The sequence below is a fragment of the Xiphophorus couchianus genome, chromosome 15 (assembly GCF_001444195.1).
Source record: "Xiphophorus couchianus chromosome 15, X_couchianus-1.0, whole genome shotgun sequence".
NCBI classification, from domain to species: Eukaryota; Metazoa; Chordata; class Actinopteri; order Cyprinodontiformes; family Poeciliidae; genus Xiphophorus; species Xiphophorus couchianus.
The window spans coordinates 5,516,168-5,538,118 of NC_040242.1; the positions used below are offsets into that span (position 1 = coordinate 5,516,168).

General features: G+C 36.3%; 1 protein-coding gene across 4 annotated transcripts in view; it reads left to right on the forward strand.

Moving 5' to 3' along the window:
- ryr3 (ryanodine receptor 3) overlaps positions 1-21,951 on the forward strand; it is a 138,575-nt gene that overhangs the window by 76,518 nt on the left and 40,106 nt on the right. For all 4 annotated transcript variants that reach the window (XM_028040613.1, XM_028040615.1, XM_028040614.1 and 1 more), the window contains 19 exons: positions 813-915; positions 1,688-1,822; positions 4,097-4,370; positions 4,453-4,567; positions 6,268-6,400; positions 9,430-9,533; positions 10,522-10,657; positions 11,106-11,289; positions 13,836-13,938; positions 14,243-14,363; positions 14,971-15,140; positions 15,648-15,868; positions 17,074-17,164; positions 17,373-17,513; positions 18,585-18,748; positions 18,867-18,945; positions 19,047-19,136; positions 21,463-21,606; positions 21,856-21,918. In XM_028040613.1, coding sequence (XP_027896414.1) covers positions 813-915; positions 1,688-1,822; positions 4,097-4,370; positions 4,453-4,567; positions 6,268-6,400; positions 9,430-9,533; positions 10,522-10,657; positions 11,106-11,289; positions 13,836-13,938; positions 14,243-14,363; positions 14,971-15,140; positions 15,648-15,868; positions 17,074-17,164; positions 17,373-17,513; positions 18,585-18,748; positions 18,867-18,945; positions 19,047-19,136; positions 21,463-21,606; positions 21,856-21,918 — 2,571 coding nt within the window. The remainder of the gene's footprint in view (positions 1-812; positions 916-1,687; positions 1,823-4,096; positions 4,371-4,452; positions 4,568-6,267; positions 6,401-9,429; positions 9,534-10,521; positions 10,658-11,105; positions 11,290-13,835; positions 13,939-14,242; positions 14,364-14,970; positions 15,141-15,647; positions 15,869-17,073; positions 17,165-17,372; positions 17,514-18,584; positions 18,749-18,866; positions 18,946-19,046; positions 19,137-21,462; positions 21,607-21,855; positions 21,919-21,951) is intronic.

Below are 21,951 nucleotides of genomic sequence, written 5' to 3' on the forward strand. Positions count from 1 at the left end.
ATGTTCCAGCAAAAACCCATTAAAAAAGCATCAGTCAGAGCCTTTCACAGATGGTTTTGTAGTCCTCAAAATGCTTTTGGTTTCCTTCGTCTCCTAACTTTATTTCGAGTTGGAATGCCCAAAGGGCAGCTTGGACCGCATGTGAAGCTAAATTGAATCGGCTGTGCGGTGAAGCCTAACATCTGGCATTTAAGAGCAGAAAAATATGAAATGATGGTGCTTGGAGTGTTTTATGTTTTCAATTTAAAGTTTGAAGGTCGTAATGTGTTGCGGAAGATTTTAAGCACATTATATAAGTTTGTCGCTGATGAAAATATGGCTAAAACTATAATTTTTAAGGAAGACTGTATTAATGTTTTAATAGTAAATAGAAGTCTTTATGAAGCTTTTTTATGTTCATTTTGTTCTTAAATAGAAAGGTTGGGTTCATTTAACACTGGTTTATGATTCATAATCATACAGCATCATTATTTATTCATGTTAGTTAAAGTGCTCAGAAACATCTTCTTAATCTAAGCTCAGATCTGCAATTTTCTTTCTTTATTCCTCATGTTATTCTCCAGTTCTAGTTGTTTTAAAGTCCAAGTCATTGGGAGACATTTCTGAGGGATTATTCAAGTAATTATTCAGGTGACTGTGTCTCAGATAATTTGATCTTCACTCTTATTCCTGGTTTAAATTAAATTTTCATTGATTAAGTCTCTATACAAGCATCTTATTTGCTTATTTCATCCTAATTAACTCTTATTCTCTCAAGTTTCCCTCGACTTATTGCTCCTCTAACCTTCTGTAGCTCGTCTTGTTTCTTTCAGATCAATATTCTGCTGAACTTCAGTGCGGGGGAGGACTGCCCTTGTCCCGAGGAGATCCAGGATGAACTCACGTCTTTCCATGAAGAATTACGGCTGCACTGTGGTAGAGTTCAGCTGCTGATTATAGTTAGACAGTCATGACTAAACCAGTGTTATAAACTTTCTTCTGTCTGTTCATACACAGCTGCAACTGTCATGTGATTTTTACAACAAAAGACAACATATAAACATCTATGCTGTGTTTTTTTTTTTAAATAACCGCCATTTTATCCCTATTTTTAGGATTTAGCATAAAGTTCATTTTTAATCTGCAGTATGGAAAACGATTTGCAACCTAATGACAAGAAAAACAGATTGAAAATCATATTGCTGGAACTTTTAGCATCATTCTTTGAAGAAATTTACTAAAAATATTGAAGAAAAACCTGCTAGGCTGCATTTGTTATTTCGTCTACATTAAAATATCTAAGTACTATTTTGCTGCAATGCGCAAGTTTCACTTTAACCACCAATATGTTATTCAAAATCAGAGTGTAAGATCAACAAATTATAATTAAATCAATGTAATCAATAAACATGACTTATTCTTGTTAGATAACATAAAATAATGAGAATGAGCAAACATTTTCCCAACAAAAAACATTTTACACAAAGCTGTTAAGAGGAATTGTTGAAGTTCCAAAGAGCCACAGTTTGCAAACCTCTGGACTAAATAGTATTTTCACACAAAATGTAAATGTCTTTACTTTATTTTAAAGACTTGACAGAGATTATTTACGCCTGATTTAGCAGCAGCTGTGATGTAAATGTAATTTCCCTGCTTGAGCAGATGAGCAATCGCATTAAAACTCAAAGAAAGGTGTTTGCCCTGGCAGGAATTCCCGTGGAGGAGGAGGAGGAAGAGCAGGACACATCGATTAAAGGTCGGCTCCTGGCTCTGCTCTACAAGATCAAGGGCCCCCCTCAGAAGACAGAAGAGGAGCCTGCAGAGACAGAGCAGGCCGCCCCGAGTAAGCGAATAACACACTGATGAGAAAAATGTACTGGTGATCCGACAGCTGTCATTTCTGAGAGCTCTACAAATTACGAGGGTGATTCTTTCCCCTCCCCCACATCCTCCTTTACACTGGAAAAAGGAAAGGGTTTTGTGAAAACCTGATCAGTTTCATGTTAGAAAAAGAACCAAATCATCCTCCAGAATCTGCCTGCGTCATTAAAGTAAATGTTTAAATATTTATTCAGCTTCAGATCAAACGACTTCAGTTCAAGATCAAATCAAGTCTACTTTGATTCCAAAATAATATTCTGAGAAATCTGGTAAACTGAGGAGATTTCCCATTTTAATTCAGATATTTGTTATCTGATTCTTCAGTTCAGGCTGGGGTCAGTGGTTTTTACACTTGCTTCTTCCTTTTGCTGAATGTGTGGCTTTGTCCAGGTTCATATAATAGAAAGACTAATCTGCAGAGTCTGTAAGACCTGAGGCTATGAATTTTAATGATGTGCTCCTTTCTCGCCCAGCTAGCCTGCATAATTAAAGAGCTACATAGAGGTGACAAATGATAACCGAGATGATTCTGAAACACAATTTAGTGTTCAGGCCCTACTTTTAGACATTTTATCTGCAAACAATGAGATTTGAGTTGAGTTGGAAAAACCTTTTGTTAGTGATTTAGTTTATCAGGTTAATAGGTTTGTTGAACTTTGCTCCAGAGATGAAGTTGTAATACAGCATAATGCTAGTGTGAGTTTATAGCTTTCAGGGCTTTTGTAATAGAGAAAATGCAGCAAGCGTGGGTTATTTTGTGTTTATACTCCCTTGTTAAAAGTGTAATAGGGGTAGATGACACAGAGCAGCTGTGCAGCTGTCAGAGTTTCACCTTCAGGGCGTCTGGCTTCCTGCCTCGTCCCTCATTAGGATTCTGCTGGAATCTGACCCTTTGTTTGCTACAGATGTTGTGCTTTGAAACTTTCAAAGTTCAGCAAGGCCTTTGGTGTGAAAATGTTATCACAGAGAGACGTTTATCTAAGAAGAGTGAAGAGTGGCTACTTCAGGTTTGTGAGATTAGCTGCAATGCTATCCTTTCTGCGGTGTGTTTTAAAGTGAATAAAGTAACCAAATTATATCCTAAGGTTTTATTTGAACACTTCTGGAAGTATATTTAAAGTTTAATTTCAAATGTCAAATGAAATATATTTGAATATTTTTTGAGTTCTATTGTTTTGGATGGAAAATATTTCTGTGTTTCTTGCGGTGCTTTGAAAAAACTGTCTAGTTCTGTACAAATTACAGGAATTCAGAAATGTTCGCATTTTTTTCTAGAAAATTTCTGAGTTTAATCTAAAAATGTAAGTTTTTTTCTAGCAAGGTTTTGACTTTTCAAACTCAGAAAATTTCAGTATTTTTTCTAGACCGGCGTTTCCCAATTCCGGTCCTCAGGCCTCCATGCCCTGCATGTTTTAGGTGTTTCCCTTCTGCTACACACCTGGATTGAATATATGGGTGATCAACAGGTTTCTGCAGCACTTGATGGTCATGCAATCATTTGAATCAGCTGCTCTGGAATAGAGGCACATCTAAAACATGCAGAGCAGGGAGGCCTGAGGACTGGAATTGGGAAACGCTGTTCTAGACAATTTCTGAAGTTAATCAGAGAATTTAAGTTTTTTCTAGCAAATTTTTGACTTTTAAGTCTCAAACGTTTTCATGTTTTTTCTGGAAAATTTCTGGGATTAATCTAAGAATTTAAGTTTATTCTTGTAAATATCAAACTTTTTGTAAATATTAAACAGAAATTTCCTTGTATTTTTCTAGAAATTTTCCAAGATTAATCCAACAATTTTTCCTGCAAATTTTTGACTTTTCAAACTCTGAAATGTTCTTGGTTTTTTTTTCTCAACATATTCTGAGATTAATCCAAGAATTAATTTTTTTTCTAGCAAATTTCCAACTTTTAAAACTCAGAAATTTCCTTCTTTTTTTCTAATTGCTCTAATGCACCGTCGTAGAATTGGCTCATTCTTATTGAACAACACTAATATTAAAGGACATCGTACCTGCAGTCAAACATGGCGGTGGTAACGTGATGCACAAGTAGCTGAGGAAATATCCAAATCACACCAAGAAGTCTGTTACTGAAAGGCTTAAAAACAAAATGGTTTTTTTGGTGGCACAGTCAAAAATTGAGATGCAGAGTCATGAGTTTAAACCGATCATTCATGTTTAAAAGCCTTTCAGTGTGGCTGAATTGATGGAGATTGATGCGTTTTCCTTCCTCCTCCAGCCAACCTGAAGGAGCTGATTTCTCAGACTATCACCAGCTGGGCCCAGGAGTCCCACATCCAGGACCCGGAGCTGGTCAGAGTCATGTTCAGCCTGCTGAGGAGGCAGTACGACGGCATTGGCGAACTGCTGCGAGCCATGAAGAAGTCGTACACCATCAGCGCCGCCTCGGTGCAGGATGCCATCAACCTGCTGGTGTCTCTGGGTCAAATCAGGTCGCTGCTTTCTGTGCGCATGGGCAAGGAGGAGGAAAAGCTCATGATCGATGGGCTCGGGTGAGAGAACAGAAGGGAACATGGTTCTGGAAATGAACGGTGATGTAAAGTGTATAGATTTATTTAATTTTTGTGGTTACAGGGACATCATGAACAACAAGGTTTTCTACCAGCATCCCAATCTGATGAGAGTTTTGGGAATGCATGAGACGGTCATGGAGGTCATGGTAAACGTCCTAGGTGGAGACAAGTCCCAGGTAAAACACCCATCCATCCACGCCATTAATATCTACAGCCTAATCCTTACCATAATCCTAACCCTAACCATCACAGACCTAACCACTAACCCAAAAACAACAATTTCCCTCATGGGGACCAAGAAAATGTCCCCACAAGGAGCAATGGACCCCATGACCCCACATTGTAGACAGAAATAGGTTTCCATAAGGATATAAAAACCTGGTACACATCCACACACACACAGTTTAAGCCAAATATTTACATACACCGAATGACACTGGATTAGGGATGAATTATCCAAATTAAAACTGGACAAAATCAGATGTGTAATCAGTGGCTCAGAAAAGAAATGTTCTTTTCTTTAATGTACCCTCAACGCAGGATCAGAAAAAGATGATTTCTATGGTGGTTGATCTACTATTGTATAGCAGTATATATTGTTTTGCACTCTTCAATGACAGTGAGAAATTGAGAGATTTTTTATTATAATTTTCTTTTTCTCTTTGGTAACTCTTCTATGCTTGCGTATTTGTAATAAACACCTTTCAATAAATATATTAAACACTACATACACCGAATGAAAAGATATATACACATTTTTTTCTCACTGTCTGTAGTGAAATCAACCAAACTTTTCTTGTTTTATCTTAGCTAGAATTACCAAAATTATTTCTATTTGCTAAATGCCGTAAAACATAGTGACAACATCTTTTCTCACTATGTTTTATGGTAGTGAAACATAGTTGATTTATTGATTTACTGCTTACTGCAGCAAACATATTTCATTTGTGTGACACTTCTGCATTTTTTAAAATATATTTCCTAATGTGGGATGTTTTTTGTACAGAAATAAATGAAAGAAATTAAATTAAAGAAAGAAAAATATTTGAAAACCTTTTACTCTGGTAATTGCAGACGGTGCTATTTAATATATTTTAATTATTTGGTCATAGCATCTCCTATAAAATCAGGTATTGTCGTGAAATATGAGCGAAGGCTAAATTTAAATTCATATTAGGTTGTACTTAAAACAAATTTTATCCTAAGACTCAAGAGGAGCATAAAGTAACAGCCTAACACCCTTAAAAACCACAGGAGTAACAGAGACGGCATGAGAATTGAAAAGCCTGCTGACAGAAGCTGGAGGAGCCAGCTGGGATTAAATGCCAGAACCAAACAGGGATTGAGCCTCAGCCTGATAGACAGACAGACCTCCGGGAAGCTCTAAGACCCGATGACTGACGCTGACGATTGGATCAGTCAGAGACGGATTCCAGTCTGCCACTAGATACGCCTCTCACTGTGTCTATATAAAGCTCCAGGGGGTTGTAATATGTATTTTATGACCATCTTGGTTGCGTCATTAATTAGCTTTTATTTATACAATCAGGTTCTTTATGGTTGATAATAAAAGAATAACATTTTAATAGCTAAAAAGGCTTTATAATAGATGGACATTCAGAGAAGTTGCTTTAGACGTCAAGATCTGCTCATGACTTTAGTTGGATTTGATGTGATTGAAAGTTATGCTGCTGCTTGATGAGATTTTCTTTGAAACATTAGTTTACTTGCATTTTTCACCATTTGTCAATACTTTACCATAATTTTACCTCAATTCTGGGATCAATTGACTGATTGATATGCAAAAAAAGTTACTCTGTGTATCTTCCAGATGTATTAAAGTGAAGCTAAAACCGTGTGTCTCTGTTTTCTACAGGAGATTGCCTTTCCCAAGATGGTGGCCAGCTGCTGTCGATTTCTGTGCTATTTCTGCCGCATCAGCCGCCAGAACCAGAAGGCCATGTTTGACCACCTGAGCTACCTGCTGGAGAACAGCAGCGTTGGATTGGGTAAGGCAGCGGTGTCAAACTCTTTTTCATAATGTGCCAAATCAGGATCATGAGTGCTCTTAAAGGGCCGGTTGTACCAGAATGTATTGATAAAACCTGTTCACAAACTGTTAAACTATCAATGAATCGGCAGAGATCGGCCTCCTGGATGATCGGTATCGGAATCGGCATCAAGAAATCTGATTGGAGCATCCCTAGTAAATACCGCTCTCCATTTCAAAATGCAAATTAATTAGAGCATCTTTGCTTGTTTGCTACTCCAGTAAGATTATAATCAAGAACCATAATAACACTCTGCAAAAAATACAAGTTTTACCAAGTATTTTTGGTCTAGTTTCTAGTGTAAATGTCTTAGTTTTGTCTTATTTCAAGTGTACTAACTTAAAAGTAGCTCTTCAGCAAGGTATAGGAGCTTGTTTAAAGTCAATAATTCCTTAATACTGATTAATATTCCTAAGTGTTGGTTCCACTAACATGAGGAAGTAATATGACAACATTTCCTCATATTATATGTGAGGAAATGTCTCAATTATAAAAGACATTTAATCAATATTAAGGAATTATTGACTTAAAACAAGCTCCTTTATCTTGCCAAAAATATTCTTATTTCAAGTGCAGTAAGATATTTCTCTAGAAACTAGACTAAAAATACTTGGTAAGATTTTGTGTTTTTGCAGTATGAGCTAATAATAGTAGGCTCTGTACATGCATAACGTAGCCTAGGAATAATGAAGTATCTGGTTTTGACATGTTACTAAACTCTCCTTAGGGCCCCAAATGTTGTTTTGTAATTTATGGAACCGACAGATAATCAGGTCTGACAACTATTTTAAGGTTGTTGTTAGTAAAACTGCAGAAATCTGGAAAAGTAAGAAATTTCTATATAAAATCATACGAGAACCGAGGAATTTACTGATGCCACGTGTTTTTGTATTAAAATGCCAAGTTGTTTTAAAGAGTCTTCAGCCAATCAGTGTTAAAACTCAGTCATAAACAGGCTGTGTTTCCAAATGCAGCCAAGATATCAGGTTAAGAGGAAGGCAGCTGGTGGACTGAGCAGGATGGCGAAACGGTTAGACACGCAGGGTGGGACTGATGATTGCACACAACAGTTGTTGTCCAACATATCACATTAGATCAGAGGTTTCCAAAGTCATACATGTTTTAGATGTCCCCCTGAATCAAATGATTGGTTCACCACTGGAAAACCTAGAGACATGTTGAAGAGGAGGTTAATTAGTCATTTGAATCAGCTGCGTTGGAGCGACACACCTAAAACTTGGCGCACACCGATCCTCAGGGACTGAACCTGGACACTCCCTGCTTTAGGTGTTTTCCAAGTCTCTTTAAAAGCATAATTTGACCTGGACCTCTGGAGAAAATACTTGGAGGGCATCATCTGTATAATGTCCTTTTGACTTGCAAAATAAGATCATGTAATAATAGGAGAGCGGGAAAAAAACTGGATGATGAAAGTCTTCACTGGCCCCAACCAGCCAATTTTGTTCACAAAGACTTCATAATCAATTTTATTTTATTGTATTTTTCTGTTGTTTTATAAATTTTGAATATTTAAAATGTCTTTCACTTCCAGTGTTAAATGTTCATTAGAATTGAAATGTAATTGATCTTTGATTATGTGTTCTTTGTATAAGCTGAAAATGGTCTTTAAAAAAAACAACAACAATATTATCATTTATCGTAATAACTTCTGGGACAATTTATCGCCCAGCAAAATGTAGCGTGACAAATCATGAAAAGTTGACGATCTGGAAAGATAATTTTATTACCTGAATGGCAGATTGATTGGTTTACTCTTGTGAAAACACATTTTCTTCTTATGTTTTCATAAGCTAATTAAGCTAACTAGAACACTCTTAATTTGAATGTTAACGTTTTAAATTTTTTAAATTAAAATTAAAAATTTTAGTTTGGCAAAACTGTTAGACTAAGTGTATGCCAAAGTCCAAGACCTTTAAATTTTTTTATTATAAGAAAAGGTGATAAATTCCCAATTTACTGTCCACTATTAACATTATTAAATTAGAGCAGCAATAGAAAAGAAACAAAATATATTGTGGAAGTTTATTGGTACAAATGGAATAAATGTATTTAAGGGAAAGCATTTGGTACAGCAAACCACACCTTAATAACTCTTAAATTACATGAATATGGGAGAAAAGGGACATTTTACTACTGGTTAAGTAATTATTTGATGAATAGGAAACAGTTTGTGCAATTACAAAATAAAAGAGCAGATCTTTAAGTGAAGATTAATTGTGGAGTCCCCCAGGGTGCAGTGCTAGGACCAAAGTTTTTTATATTATATTTTAAGAACATTTATGAAATATCAAATATGGTTGTGTTAATATTTTTCTTTTGCTGATTCTAATAATATTTTCAAATTGTGTAGAACTTTTAGTTTGTCTGTAAGATGTCTAAACTTGAGAGGTTTACAGACAAACTGTAATTTGTCTGTAATTTTTCTGTTACCAAGGATTTATGATTGTTGGTAACAGAAAAATAGATGATTCAATGATATTCCAGTGAACAGAGTATGAAATTGTTATACACTTAACTGTAAAACTCATGTAAATTAAATAAAACAAAAACCTTGGTGAAGTATTTAATTTTTAAATAAAGTAAGAAAAGAAAAAAACACTCCTAGGTGACACGTGTAGCTAAAAATAGGATGAGTTATTCTCTTGGCTGGTTCATAGCTGTGACCGCAGTGTGGCTCAGTGGTTGTGACTGTTCTCTTAAAGTATAAATATTTTACTTTCTCCTTCTTGCTCCTGTCATGATTTGACAGCTGCATTTATTTTGAGATTAAATAACACACAATGTGATAAAACCAAACCTTTCAGATGGTTGTAAATAATTTGAAGACCATGGATCATTTTACACAAAAAGAAAGGTTTGAGCCCTTTTTCAAGGCTTTGTAGTAGCAACAGAAAGTTTGAATCTGATGTGATATGTTACCACCTTTTATTGTTTCATTTGAAATAAAATTTTTTGTTTGTGTTTAGCGTCTGAAGCGATGCGAGGCTCCACTCCTCTGGATGTTGCAGCATCTTCAGTGATGGACAACAACGGTCTGGCTTTGGCTCTGGAGGAACCTGACCTGGAAAAGGTTTGGCAAACCTGGAAAATCTCTATCTAAATAACAAAGCTTAAAAAACTAAACATGCCAGGTTAGCCTCAATTTATCAGTCTGTTATAAGATTTGAAATGATAAGTGAAAATGACACACCTACAGGTGCATTTCCATAAATTAAAACACATTTTAACTAATGGAGTTTTGTTAAAGTGATGCTGATTAGTGAAATCATTCATTTCTTTAACTTACTGATAAAAAATGAAGAGCCCACAGCACTGAACCCCCTTGAAGACCTGCTGGTTATTCCTCCAAATATTGATTTCTGAACTCTTCCTGAGTTAAAACATTAGTGTTGTTGTTTCTAAATGAATCTGAACTTTTTTCTTTGCATTATTGGAGCTCTGAAAGGTCTGCATTTCTCATTTTCTGCAAATAAATTCCAAATTTTTGCTTGTAATTTCAAAGACATGTTGTCAGTAGTATTTTACTCAAATATAGACCTATTAAAAGTAAAAGAAGAGTTGTAGTGATAGGCTATACTAATTTGTACTTATATACAGTATATATATATATATATACAAAATTGAGACTGCAGAGTTTGAATTTCACATAATACATGAATAAAAAGTATTTGGTTTCTGTGTGCATGTTTGTCACCTCTTAATACCCTGAAGCTCTCCAAAAACATCCGTGATCTTGGTGAACAAAACGAAGCTGCTATTTATTTATTTTCCTCCTGCTGACTGTTTTTAACCTGCATAATGCAAACAGTGTGATTTTTGATAGCATAATTCAGTTTGCTCTAGTCATGTTTTGCCTAAAAATAGATAAATATATGTAAAAATGCTTCAGTTGATGAAATGAGCACAAAAATAATTATTGGTTCAGAACAAATGTTTCCATTTTGGATATAATTTTGGGATTAGAAACACACGAGTCCATATTTTCACATATTTAGTTGTAAAATGACAGAACTTTGCCTAAACGCCCAGGAGTCTTACCCAGACGTGTGTGTGTTCAGGTGGTGACGTACCTGGCAGGATGCGGCCTGCAGAGCTGTGCCATACTGGTTGCCAAGGGTTACCCGGACCTGGGCTGGAACCCCATAGAGGGAGAGCGTTACCTCTCATTTCTGAGATTTGTCGTCTTCTGCAATGGTACGTCGGTCTACTTTCACATTGACTTTCATATCAAATATTTCCTCAGAGATAATCTTTCAGTGAATTAAATAGTGCAGCTCCGACAATCAGGGAGTGATTACCTTGAAATTGAATTGTGTAGCTTAGAAAAGTCACGGTTGTGTTTAAAAAGGGATCATATAGAATAGTTTATGTAGGTAAATGTGAATTGTGCACACAGATCCATAGAAAAATGCATTATGTTGATAGAAATGAGAACAGGATATGCTGTGACTAAAAGAAATCTGCCAGGAAAGGCTGCCAAGCTGCTGCTGAGTAGCCAGGACTAAGAAGTAAAAATGTTGGTCAGCTTTTTCAACACTCCCAGTAATAACTGTGCTCAAGCTGACTCCGTCCATTCCTTTTGTGCGTGATATGAATCGTTAATGTGCGCGGAAGATTAATGTGGAGCTCCTTCTGGCTGTAGGTGAGAGCGTGGAGGAAAATGCTAACGTGGTGGTGAAACTGCTGATCCGACGTCCCGAGTGCTTCGGCCCCGCCCTGAGAGGCGAAGGGGGACAGGGTCTGCTGGCTGCGATGAAGGAGGCCATCAAGATCTCTGAGGATCCCGCTCTGGACCTGCCCAAGAGCCCGGCTGGAGCCACAACGGGGTAGAAATGTCTCCAGTTTCACTGGCTCCTTCTAGCTTGTAAACCAGATTTAGTCAAAATCTTATATAAAAGGGAACCTACACTGCAAAATTCACGTTTTTATATTTCCATCTGGGTCTCTATTGCTTCTAAAAACAACTCAAGCTCTTAAAAGAAACAACCAGCCATTGTTTTGGCAATAAGTTAGTGTTTTTTTGGTATCTGGAAAATGAGCCTCACATGCTCTGTGTCGTTACCTAGCAACCCCAGCTGAGTTCCAGCCCGTTACCTAGCAACCCCTGCTGAGCTCCAGCACGTTTGGTCAGCTGGTTTTATCACTGTATGCGCTGTACAATGGCTGCTGGAAAAGACAAGTGTTTTGTTGTTGATTTAATATCCAGAAACGTCTTGCTGCATTCTTGTTGGTTGTGCAGGAGGCTCTACTTCTGCTTTTCAAAGATGGACGATTGTGTAATTGCACATCTGTTTGGAGCCATTTATTTGTGCAAATGTAAATGTTGGCACTTTAAATTTGGATTTAAAGTGACACCATTTAAATCCTAAAACAGCTCAGTCTGGGAAATATGCAGAACTAAGCAGACTTAAATCTTACTATCTAAGAATGATTTTGTGCAAAAAAAGTGCTATGAATACATTTTGTATTGCACATAAACATATCCTGTTCACGGAAGCATAAAATGTCACCTTTAAAGGTTAGAAATCATTCCTGAGTGAAGCTTTGGGAAAAAAAAATGTTGAGAAGCTTTTATTTTGCTCAAAAGAGAGATGCTGCTCTCATTCCACCCTTGATCAGTTACATCGACTTCATTAGATTGTTTAAAAAACCCCAAAGGAAATCTGAGGCTCAGATTTTCTTCATTGAGTTTTTCAAAGGAATCAAGGCTGGATCTGTTTTATAGGCCAAGTATTTGTTTTTAATTATGAGTTTATTGTGTTGCTAAAGATCCAAAGCAGCTTGATTGTCCTCCATCCACAGGAAATAGTCTTAGCTTTCTCATTTTAAAACTGAAATGATGTGTAACATAACTGTATGATACAGAAATATTCATCTACCGAAAACCTTTTTTTATTTTTCACTGTTGTCTAAGGGGTTTTATAGATGTTTTATATGATAGATGAACACAAATAGTTGGAAAATTGTACATGGTTTACAAGAAAGTCTTAAAAAGAAACTGAAATGTGCGGCATGCTTGTAAATTCAGACCCCTTTACATTCCAGTGCAGTAAATTGCAAAGACGTCACATATTTAGGAAAGACAAATGAACACTGTGGATAACTTTCTGAAGAAGTTTAAAACAAGATTAGGCTTTGAAAAATGATCTCAAGTTTCAGACGTCTCACAGAGAACCGCTGAATCGTCTACAATCCAAACGCCAGACTTGAATTTCACTGATAATGTGTGTAAAATCTTAGAAAATATTTCTCAAAAATCCAATCGGACTGAGCTTTTTTACCCACAGTGGAGAAAGATTTTAGTGTAACGTGAAAAGCTGGTGTAGATAAGACTGGCAGAAATGGATGGTGCTATAAAATATCTAATACTGGAGGAAATATTTAAAAAATGTTCTGTTTCATTTCACTTTTACGGACAAGGGAGATTTTTTTTCTTTTGCGTTTTCTCACAATAATGTTGTGAGACATTATTGCATGAACTGATCAATAATGATCAGTTCATGCGGCATAATTGAACACTGAAAGTCTTTCTTTCTTCTAACATCAGGTTTTTGTCACGTTTTTCCATCTCTTTTGTGAGATATCTGAAGTTTTATATCTTTTTCTATAGCATAGAAATGCAAAAGCAAAACAGGCCAATCATGGGCTTTTCATCTCTTTCCATCCCTTCTAAGATACAAACAGAAACTTTCCATAAGAAAGAAAAAATACATCCAAACTATTTGGACTATTTCTGAGTTATTTTCACGGGATAATAAAGTTATATCTGACAGTTTTGATTGTGTCTTTGTTGTGTTGGTCGTCTGAATAAAGGGTCGTTTTCATGTGTTGTTCCATCTCAACCTTACACAAACAGACAGAAACGTGCAGAGAATACATACATTCTCAGTCAGTTTTTATAATAAACACATTTTCACTGAGACTCTTTAAATGTTTATATATTTAACATTTTAAATTGACATTTGTGTCAATTTGCCCCAGTTGGCTCCGTACACTTCCCAGTTATGAACTACTTTGTGTTTATCTAGAAAATCCCAGTATGATAGACTGAAGGTGTTTTTTTTTCAGATCTTCTGTAGCAACATTTTTACAAAGCTACAGATTTAATTTGGTGATTTAAGAAAAAATAATAATAATAATTGTAGCTTTGAGATTTACTGGCGCTGCAGCTGCTTTTCACATTGTTATGCAGAAGCTGAAACACAGTGGAGCTTTAATGCTGAATGTAATTATGGCCTGAGGTGAAGCCAGGCAACTACAATCAGTGAAATATACAATGCAGTGGGCAGTAAGGAGCTCAAAACGCAGTTATACACCAAGAAAAGTGCCAAACGAAGCAGGTTAATCCCAGGTTCCTGTTTTTGTGCTCCAGGTCTGGTGAAGAGGAAGGAGAAGTTATCCACATGGGCAACGCCATCATGTCCTTCTACTCCGCCCTCATCGACCTGCTGGGACGCTGCGCTCCAGAGATGCATGTGAGGAAAACTGTTGGTTAAATTACGCTCACGCCTCGGTTAATGGCTAGCTAGTAAATAATTGATTATAAATCAATTCCGGCACATTTTTCACAAAAGTTCCAAGTCTGTTTACTGGAGATATTTCCATTCATGACTGACTTTGAAAACAAAAAATCAGCAAAAAGAGAAGGAAAGCTGAATAGTCTGGAATTCAGATACCTGTATCTAATTAACATAGATTTTACTTAGTATTTCATAATTAAATTTGGGCTTTTTTGCACTTTGCATGATCCAGTCTTCAGTGTATGTCCTCCCTTTGCAGCTTATCAATGCAGGGAAAGGTGAAGCATTGCGTATCAGAGCCATCCTGCGCTCTCTGGTTCCCACGTCAGACCTGGTGGGCATCATCAGCATCCCCCTCAAGATGCCTGTGATTAATAAAGGTCAGCACATTTTAGTGGCTGCAGTCATTTCTGGAGATGTGAGAGTAAAAAGCTTTTGGCTGTAGCAGGAAATGGTGTTTAGTTTTTATTTAAGTCAGAAGCTTTAAAGTTATAATCATTTTTTAGTTCTCATAATCCATCTTGCTGCTTTTTTATGCACAGATCACATCTCAGAAAATGGAATATTCCAATGGAAACTAAAATAATTTGATCAATTTTCCATTTAAGAATCCCAAAGAGACTTTTTAAATTATATTATGTAAACATCCATCAACTTTTTGGGCTTTTTTAGCCTTTGCTACTAAAGAAACAACAGTTTTCCTTTTTCTGTAGCAATCTGAATGCATCATTTTACCTAAATTATTATGTACAAACGTGGCAGCAGCAATAAATTCTGAAATAACTGCACTGCTTCTTTTTTATTTTCCCCATTTTTATTGTGGCATGTACATCATTTGGGATTGTTTTAAACTATTAACTTTTTACTTTCAGTTAATTTTGTCCTCTTACCCTCGTCATAAAGTCTTTTGTAGCTTTCTAAAATAGACTGTGAAATTTAAAATATTAGATGCGGTGCTTAATCTGAGTTGTTTAATCTGGCCTGCAGACGGATCCGTGACAGAACCTGACATGTCGGCCTGCTTCTGCCCGGACCACAAGGCCCCCATGGTGCTTTTCCTGGACAGAGTTTACGGCATTGAGGACCAGAGTTTCCTGCTGCAGATGCTGGAAGTCGGGTTCCTGCCGGACCTCAAAGCCTCGGCGTCTCTGGACACGGTGAGTCCAAAAGAACCTTCGTCTAATTCACAACTCTAACCTAGAATAACTACACCTTTAAGCCACTCGAAGGGAGGTAAAAGCTTCTTAAAAGCGTCTCTGACATCCGATTTCTGAGTGTAATATCATGATTTCAAGATGTCACGAGGCGCCACTTTTATCTAATCATATGCAGGTGTGAGCACCAGGGAACTTTTTGTCTGAAAATGTCCAATGTTCCAGATTTATTTGTGTCTCATTTGTTTTTTTGTTTCTTTTAATCATAAGCCAAAAAGTGCTGCAATCTGTTAACAAACAAACTAATTCAGCTGCATCACCACAATAAATTAATTTCTATTAAAAATATCTGGAAATACTTTCAGTAATTTTTGACCTTTTCACTTTTAAGCTTCAGTTTTATTCAGAAAACTTCTGCTTTCCTTTCTGAAATGAGGCACCAGGTATAAAAACACTTTCAGTTCATCTCTGTGTGAAAACTGGACCGCATGTTGGTTCTCCGTCCCACAGGAAGTACTGAGCACCACGGAGACGGCGCTGGCCATGAATCGCTACATCGGTTCGGCTCTGCTTCCTCTGCTAACCCGCTGCGCCGCTCTGTTCGGCAACACGGAGCACTACGCGCATTTGGTCGACTCCACGCTGGAGACCATCTATCGGCTGTCCAAAGGTCGCTCGCTCACTAAAGCCCAGCGGGACGCCATCGAGGAGTGTCTGCTGGCCATCTGCAAGTACGCGCTCACTTGGTTTGGCCCAAAAACAGAGAGAAATAGATTTACAGGACTTTTATCTGAAGACTCATGTGTATGATACTGTATTAGGGCCATTGTACATTAAAAAAGGGAGCAAATTTACACCAAAACCCCAAACAATTTCTAGATAAAATGAGGAAATTTTTGAGTTCTAAAAGCTGAAAATTTGTGAGAAAAAACTCAGAAATCTTTAGGTTGACTTCAGATATTTTCTCAATAAAAAAAGAACATTTCTGAGCTATAATAGGTCGAAAGTTTGGAAAATTAGCTACATTTGCAAGAAAAAATCTGAAAATTTGAGATTAATTTAAGAAATATCCTAGAAAAAACTTGGAAATTTCTAACTTTGAAAAGTCAAAGATTTGCAAGAAAAAACTCAGAAATCTTTAAGTTAATTGCAGAATTGTTTTATTTTTATTTTTTTTAGAACAAACAGAGATTTCTGAGTTTGATCAATTGAAAATTTGCCAGAGAAAATGCAGAAATTTTGAGATTAATCTCAGAAATGTTCTAGAAAAAACTTGGAAATTTCTAACTTTGAAAAGTCAAAGATTTGCAAGAAAAAACTCAGAAATCTTTAAGTTAATTGCAGAATTGTTTTATTTTTATTTTTTTTAGAACAAACAGAGATTTCTGAGTTTGATCAATTGAAAATTTGCCAGAGAAAATGCAGAAATTTTGAGATTAATCTCAGAAATGTTCTAGAAAAAAGCATGGAAATATTTGAGTTTCAAAATTTGAAAGTGTCCAACTTTTGAAACACATTTCCCAAACAAAGTGTAAAGTTTTGGGGAAATTGTTTTTTGAAAAATGTCCTAAACATTAAAAATGTTTGACTTAACAAACTCAGAAATCTAGAAGTATTTTCTCTCTAAAAAAATAAGTTTTTGATATGAAATTTTAACTTAAATTCCTAAAAAAGAATTTGGCAGAAATTATCTCCTTTTTTATTTAAAAAAAGCCTTAATGTGCTGTTGTACATGTGAGCAGTTCATAGAAGAGCAACCATCCATCCTGCAGGAATCAAATATTAATTGTAAAAGTAAAACTAGGATTTAATGTAATATCTAAGGAAGTCCCACTGTAGTTACTTGACTTCTTCCTGTTTTTTGTTATTATTGCTGTCGTCACAGTCTGCTTTGAGATTTATTTTATTTTTCATGTGCAACTCTGATTATCTGCAGGCATCTTCGTCCATCCATGATGCAGCAGCTGCTCAGGCGCCTCGTCTTTGACGTTCCTCTGCTCACTGAATACTGCAAGATGCCTCTCCGGGTGAGGAAGCGCATCTGTTTTCTTCTTGCCGACATCGAATATTTTACACCTGATTTCCTTCACCCTCCTCCAGAAAATCCAGCATTCATGCTTCTCTAGTTGCCTTGTTTATCTTTACAAATTTGAGTTAAAACAGGGTACACAAGTTAATTTATTTTCATTATAGTACATCGCTGAATTAAGTTTTGATTCTTGCATCTTTCTGCAGCTGCTGACCAACCATTATGAGCAGAACTGGAAGTATTACTGCCTGCCGTCTGGGATGGGCGGCTTCGGCATGGCCTCTGAGGAAGAACTGCTTCTCACAAAGAAACTCTTCTGGGGAATTTTTGACTCTCTTTCTCAGAAGGTAGGATAGCTTTCTATTATTTTCAAATGTATAAATTTATTTTGCTGCTGCGTCTTTTAAAAAGTGGGAGCAACTCAATATTTTATAAAAAATAAAATGCTTCCAGTAATTAGGCTCTCGTCGGCTTTTTGTGTTTTCTTTTTGCTCTGTTTTATGGTAATTTCCCTTCTCGACGCTCGAGCTTTGCTTCCCTGAGAGAGACGGTTTTGCACTGAATGCATAATGAAGTGCTGTGAGCTGTGCAGCTGAAGCAAAGCCCAGATTGATCATTTATCAGTCTGTGACAGGGTCTGTTTCAGCTTTCACTTTAACTCCAAACTGTTCACAGTGTCTTTTATCTCGTGTCATAAATAGAAGATTAAAAATATTTTGTCAATACTGTATCTTGAGGATGAGCAGTAAGTTGTGAATAAAATAAAGTGGAAGAAAAGATTGAATGGTCAACATATTTTACAAATATCTGAAAAGTGTGGCTTGCATTTATATTTAGTCTCTCTGAATCAGGATTTGTGGTCTTCACATAAACCTGCAAGCCTGAGATTGAATTACTCTGTTTACTATTTGACTTTTGATAAAATTTGGTTGCACTAGATTTTATTTTTGACTGTCAGAGAAAAAGGGGCTGAGAAAATTTGCATGCCACCCTTTTAAAAAACATCCCTTTACTTTTACTTACAATTCTATTAATACTCTTACCAAATATTAGTGCACAAATCTTAGTACAATTGAACAAGGCAAACAAACTTACAACTAACTTTTCAGCAAGTTGATAAAGTCTACTTTTAAATACTATTAAAAGTAATCTGTGGAAAATATCTTGTTCCTCTGGAATTATTGACTAAAACAACCTACTCTATTTGCTGAAAAGTTGCTTGTAAGTTAGTTTTGTCTTATTTCAAGTGTAATAAGATATTTGCGGTCGAAACTAGACCAACAAAACTTGGTAGGATTTTGTGTTTTTGCAGTTCAGGTTAGATTCTGCATTGACATTTATGGCTGTAATGTAACAACATTCACAAATCCATCAAAAAGGCAGAAACCAACTTCTTAAGCCTTTTGTTTGTGTTGTAGAAATATGATTCTGAACTGTTTAAAATGGCCAAGTTGTGCCTGTGCGCCATCGCTGGAGCTTTGCCTCCAGACTTTGTGGATACCAGCTTAGGGGCGACAGTGGAGAAACAGGAGTCAGTGGATGCACAGGGAAACTTTGAGCCAAAACCCATCAACACTGCCAAGTATGTGATTTTACCTGTGTTTGTGCACAATATTATGCAAGAATTTATTTAAAACACATGCAAAGCAGCTGACTTTGGGTTAATGACAGATATTTAAGCCATCATTCCTCTTTTCCAGCATCTCCCTTCCTGAAAAACTTGACTACATTGCTAATAAGTATGCAGAGCATTCCCACGACAAGTGGGCTTCAGAGAAGGTCAGAACCTCCTCTTTTTGTACCACATGTCTGCATATTTTATCCATGCAGTGCGTGTTTTTCAGAAGCACAGTAATGACTCTGACAACCTGCATCTTTAGATGTCGGCTGGCTGGAAACACGAAGACAGTTTGGACGAACAGGCCAAAGCCCATCCACTGCTGAAGCCTTATAAATCTTTAAGTGAGAAGGTATGGAGGGTTGCACTATCTGCAAAAACAAAGAATTTCCCTTATTTGTCGGATTTTACTCTGCTGTTTTTATTGCAAAGTCAGAACAATTCAACTATGACATAAAAAAACTCAAGTTCTGTTGATTTATTATGAGATTACTGATATTTTTCCTGCTCTGCAGCGCTTTAGAGCAACTTGTTTGTTTCAAAAAGCTGATATCTTCATCAAAATTGCAGGAAAGAGGTCATTATGTGTTAATGTTCTCAATGAATAAAAATAAACTACATGTTCTTTTATGTTATGATGTTCTGTCCCACAAAGTTTCAACTAACAGTAGCCCTGATTGAAGGTTTCTCCCAGAAAACTTGCTAAGCCCGGTGGTTGGGACAGTCATTCATCCGGCAGCTTGCCGTGTTTTTGGGAAAAAAAGTGTTTAAAGTTGACAGGAAACTTGAAGATATGACTTGAAAATTATGTGTTACTGAATGATTGGAAGATTAATACCTGAACACCAACTGTAAAGTCTTAAAAAATGCAAACACTTAAAAAAAATTTAATAAATAAGCACTGCTTAGCCTGGTGGGGGCACAAGTAAAGCCTGGTGCCCGCCAGGCTTATAATACACTAGTGGAATAATTCATACAAGTTAACTGACCCAAACATGCTCCAGAACTGAAATCAGTTGAAATAAGGCGTGATAAAAAATATATGCAAATAAATTTTAGGGAGATTTTTGAATGTAAATTTCCCTACAACATATACAGTATGTATATATATATATATATTTTTTTATTCTTTATTTTTGAGGTATTGAGAAGATTACAAAAGCACAATTTCAGTCTGTGATTAGATAAAAAATTCCTTCTCTTTACATTTCCATTTGCAAAAATAAAACAAAACAAAAAGATGGAACAAGGGGGTATTATTTTGGAAAGACATTACTTTTCTGTATTTAACTACGGTAAGTAAATTATATAGTAAATAGACACTTTCTGAAGGATAAACCCTTTCTTTTTAATTCTCAACAATCTAGTATTCTTGCATTGGTGTATTGTACATATTTAATAGAATACTAAAGTGCAGAGAGAAAAAAAAAGAAATAGTTTAGGATATTGACAGAAATGGAAGCAGGTTGCACAGATCTGAAAAAATTGGTGGAGTAAATTGACACAAAGCTTAGAAATTACTTGAATCCCCTTAAGATGATAGTTGTTACACTTCTATTTGCTTTTCTGTTTTATTTTACTGCAGAGTTACTGAGAATTGTAATTATGCGAGCAAAAACTCACTGCCAAAGCAACCAAAATGAATCGAAATCCTGCAGAAACAGAGCCGGTATTAAATCCCTGAGCAGAATTTGATCTGATCTTCATTCTGTCATCCTTGATGAAATATTAATCATCTAACACAACTTTTATCGTAGTTTACAACCAGAAAATATGATCAGCCACAAAGTGGCATCAGTAACATTCATTTTACAACTGAATGTGTTGCTTGAATTGTTTTCACTCCAAATTATTTATACACGGCATTTTCATGGCCCTCGGCAAATGAAAATAAATCTGAAATACTTGGAGAGTTGAGTCTTTCTGACTTTAATCTTCTGCCAAATAGATAAAAATGGGAGACACTTATATTTGTTTCTTATTAGTGAACATATAGATCACATGTGTCGAACTTTAGGCCTCTGGGCCAAATCTGGGCCGCCATAGTCATGTGACCCTCTAGATCCTAAACACTAAGTGTGATTAAATATTATGTTATCAATCAAATCAATGCAGTTTCTTTCTGTTTACTGCCAAGTTATATCAATCAGTCCCTCCAGTTTCTTGAGTTATCATAGAAATTCACGCAAAATCAGCAAATCCCCGCACTTTTTAAAAATTATAATTGGGATTTTATTGCAGATTTTTCTCAAACATTGTCAGAAACTTTCTTACTTGTACTAAGCAGCTGCCTCAGCCTTAACTGCTGTCAAATTATAGTCCATGATCTATATTACGGTCACATTATAGTCCATACAGTTGTAAAAAGTCACATTTACTGTCTTAAATAACATCAAATATTGCAAATATTTCCAAATTAGTACCACAAAAACTTTGATTTTTACTGCAAAAAATCACAAAAAGAATCACAAAATCCTAGAGGGTCTGAAAAAATGTTCAATAATAATATTTAATTTTGAGAATTCATTGATATTTTAACAGTTTGTGGACAGGTTTTATCAATACATTTTGGCACAACCGGCCCTTTAAGAGCATTGATGATCTGGATTTGGCCCAAAACCAAAATGAGTTTGACACCGCGAGGACAATGAGTTCAGCTTTTTGTGTGTAATTTGCAGGAGAGGGAGACTTACCGCTGGCCTGTGAAAGAGTCCCTGAAGAGCATGCTGGCGATGAACTGGAACATTGAGAGGACCAAGGAGGGAGAAGCCATGTTCCAGCAGCGAGAGAGTGAAAAACAGAGAAAGCTTTCAGAATCTCAGGTAACTCCTTCAGATTCTGACACGACCAGATTGCAAAAAATGTCGTCTTTTTTTGTTGTTGTGTTGATTCCCTAAATCTACTCCTTGCGATCCAGCATTCAACAACCTTCTTATTTACAACTGAGATTATTTAAATTCCAGATGGAGTCGTAGAGTCTAATAGAGTTTCTGACTGAAAACAGGTTAGTCTGAAAAAGGAGGATATGCATCTGCTGTCTTATTTGCTTCCTCTCTGTTTAATTTGTGCAGTCTAACGGATTCAGTCCTGCTCCGATGGACCTGCACAATGTCACTCTGTCCCGAGAGCTACAGGTAGGTCTCAGCTCATGTTAGTTTGGGGGAAAA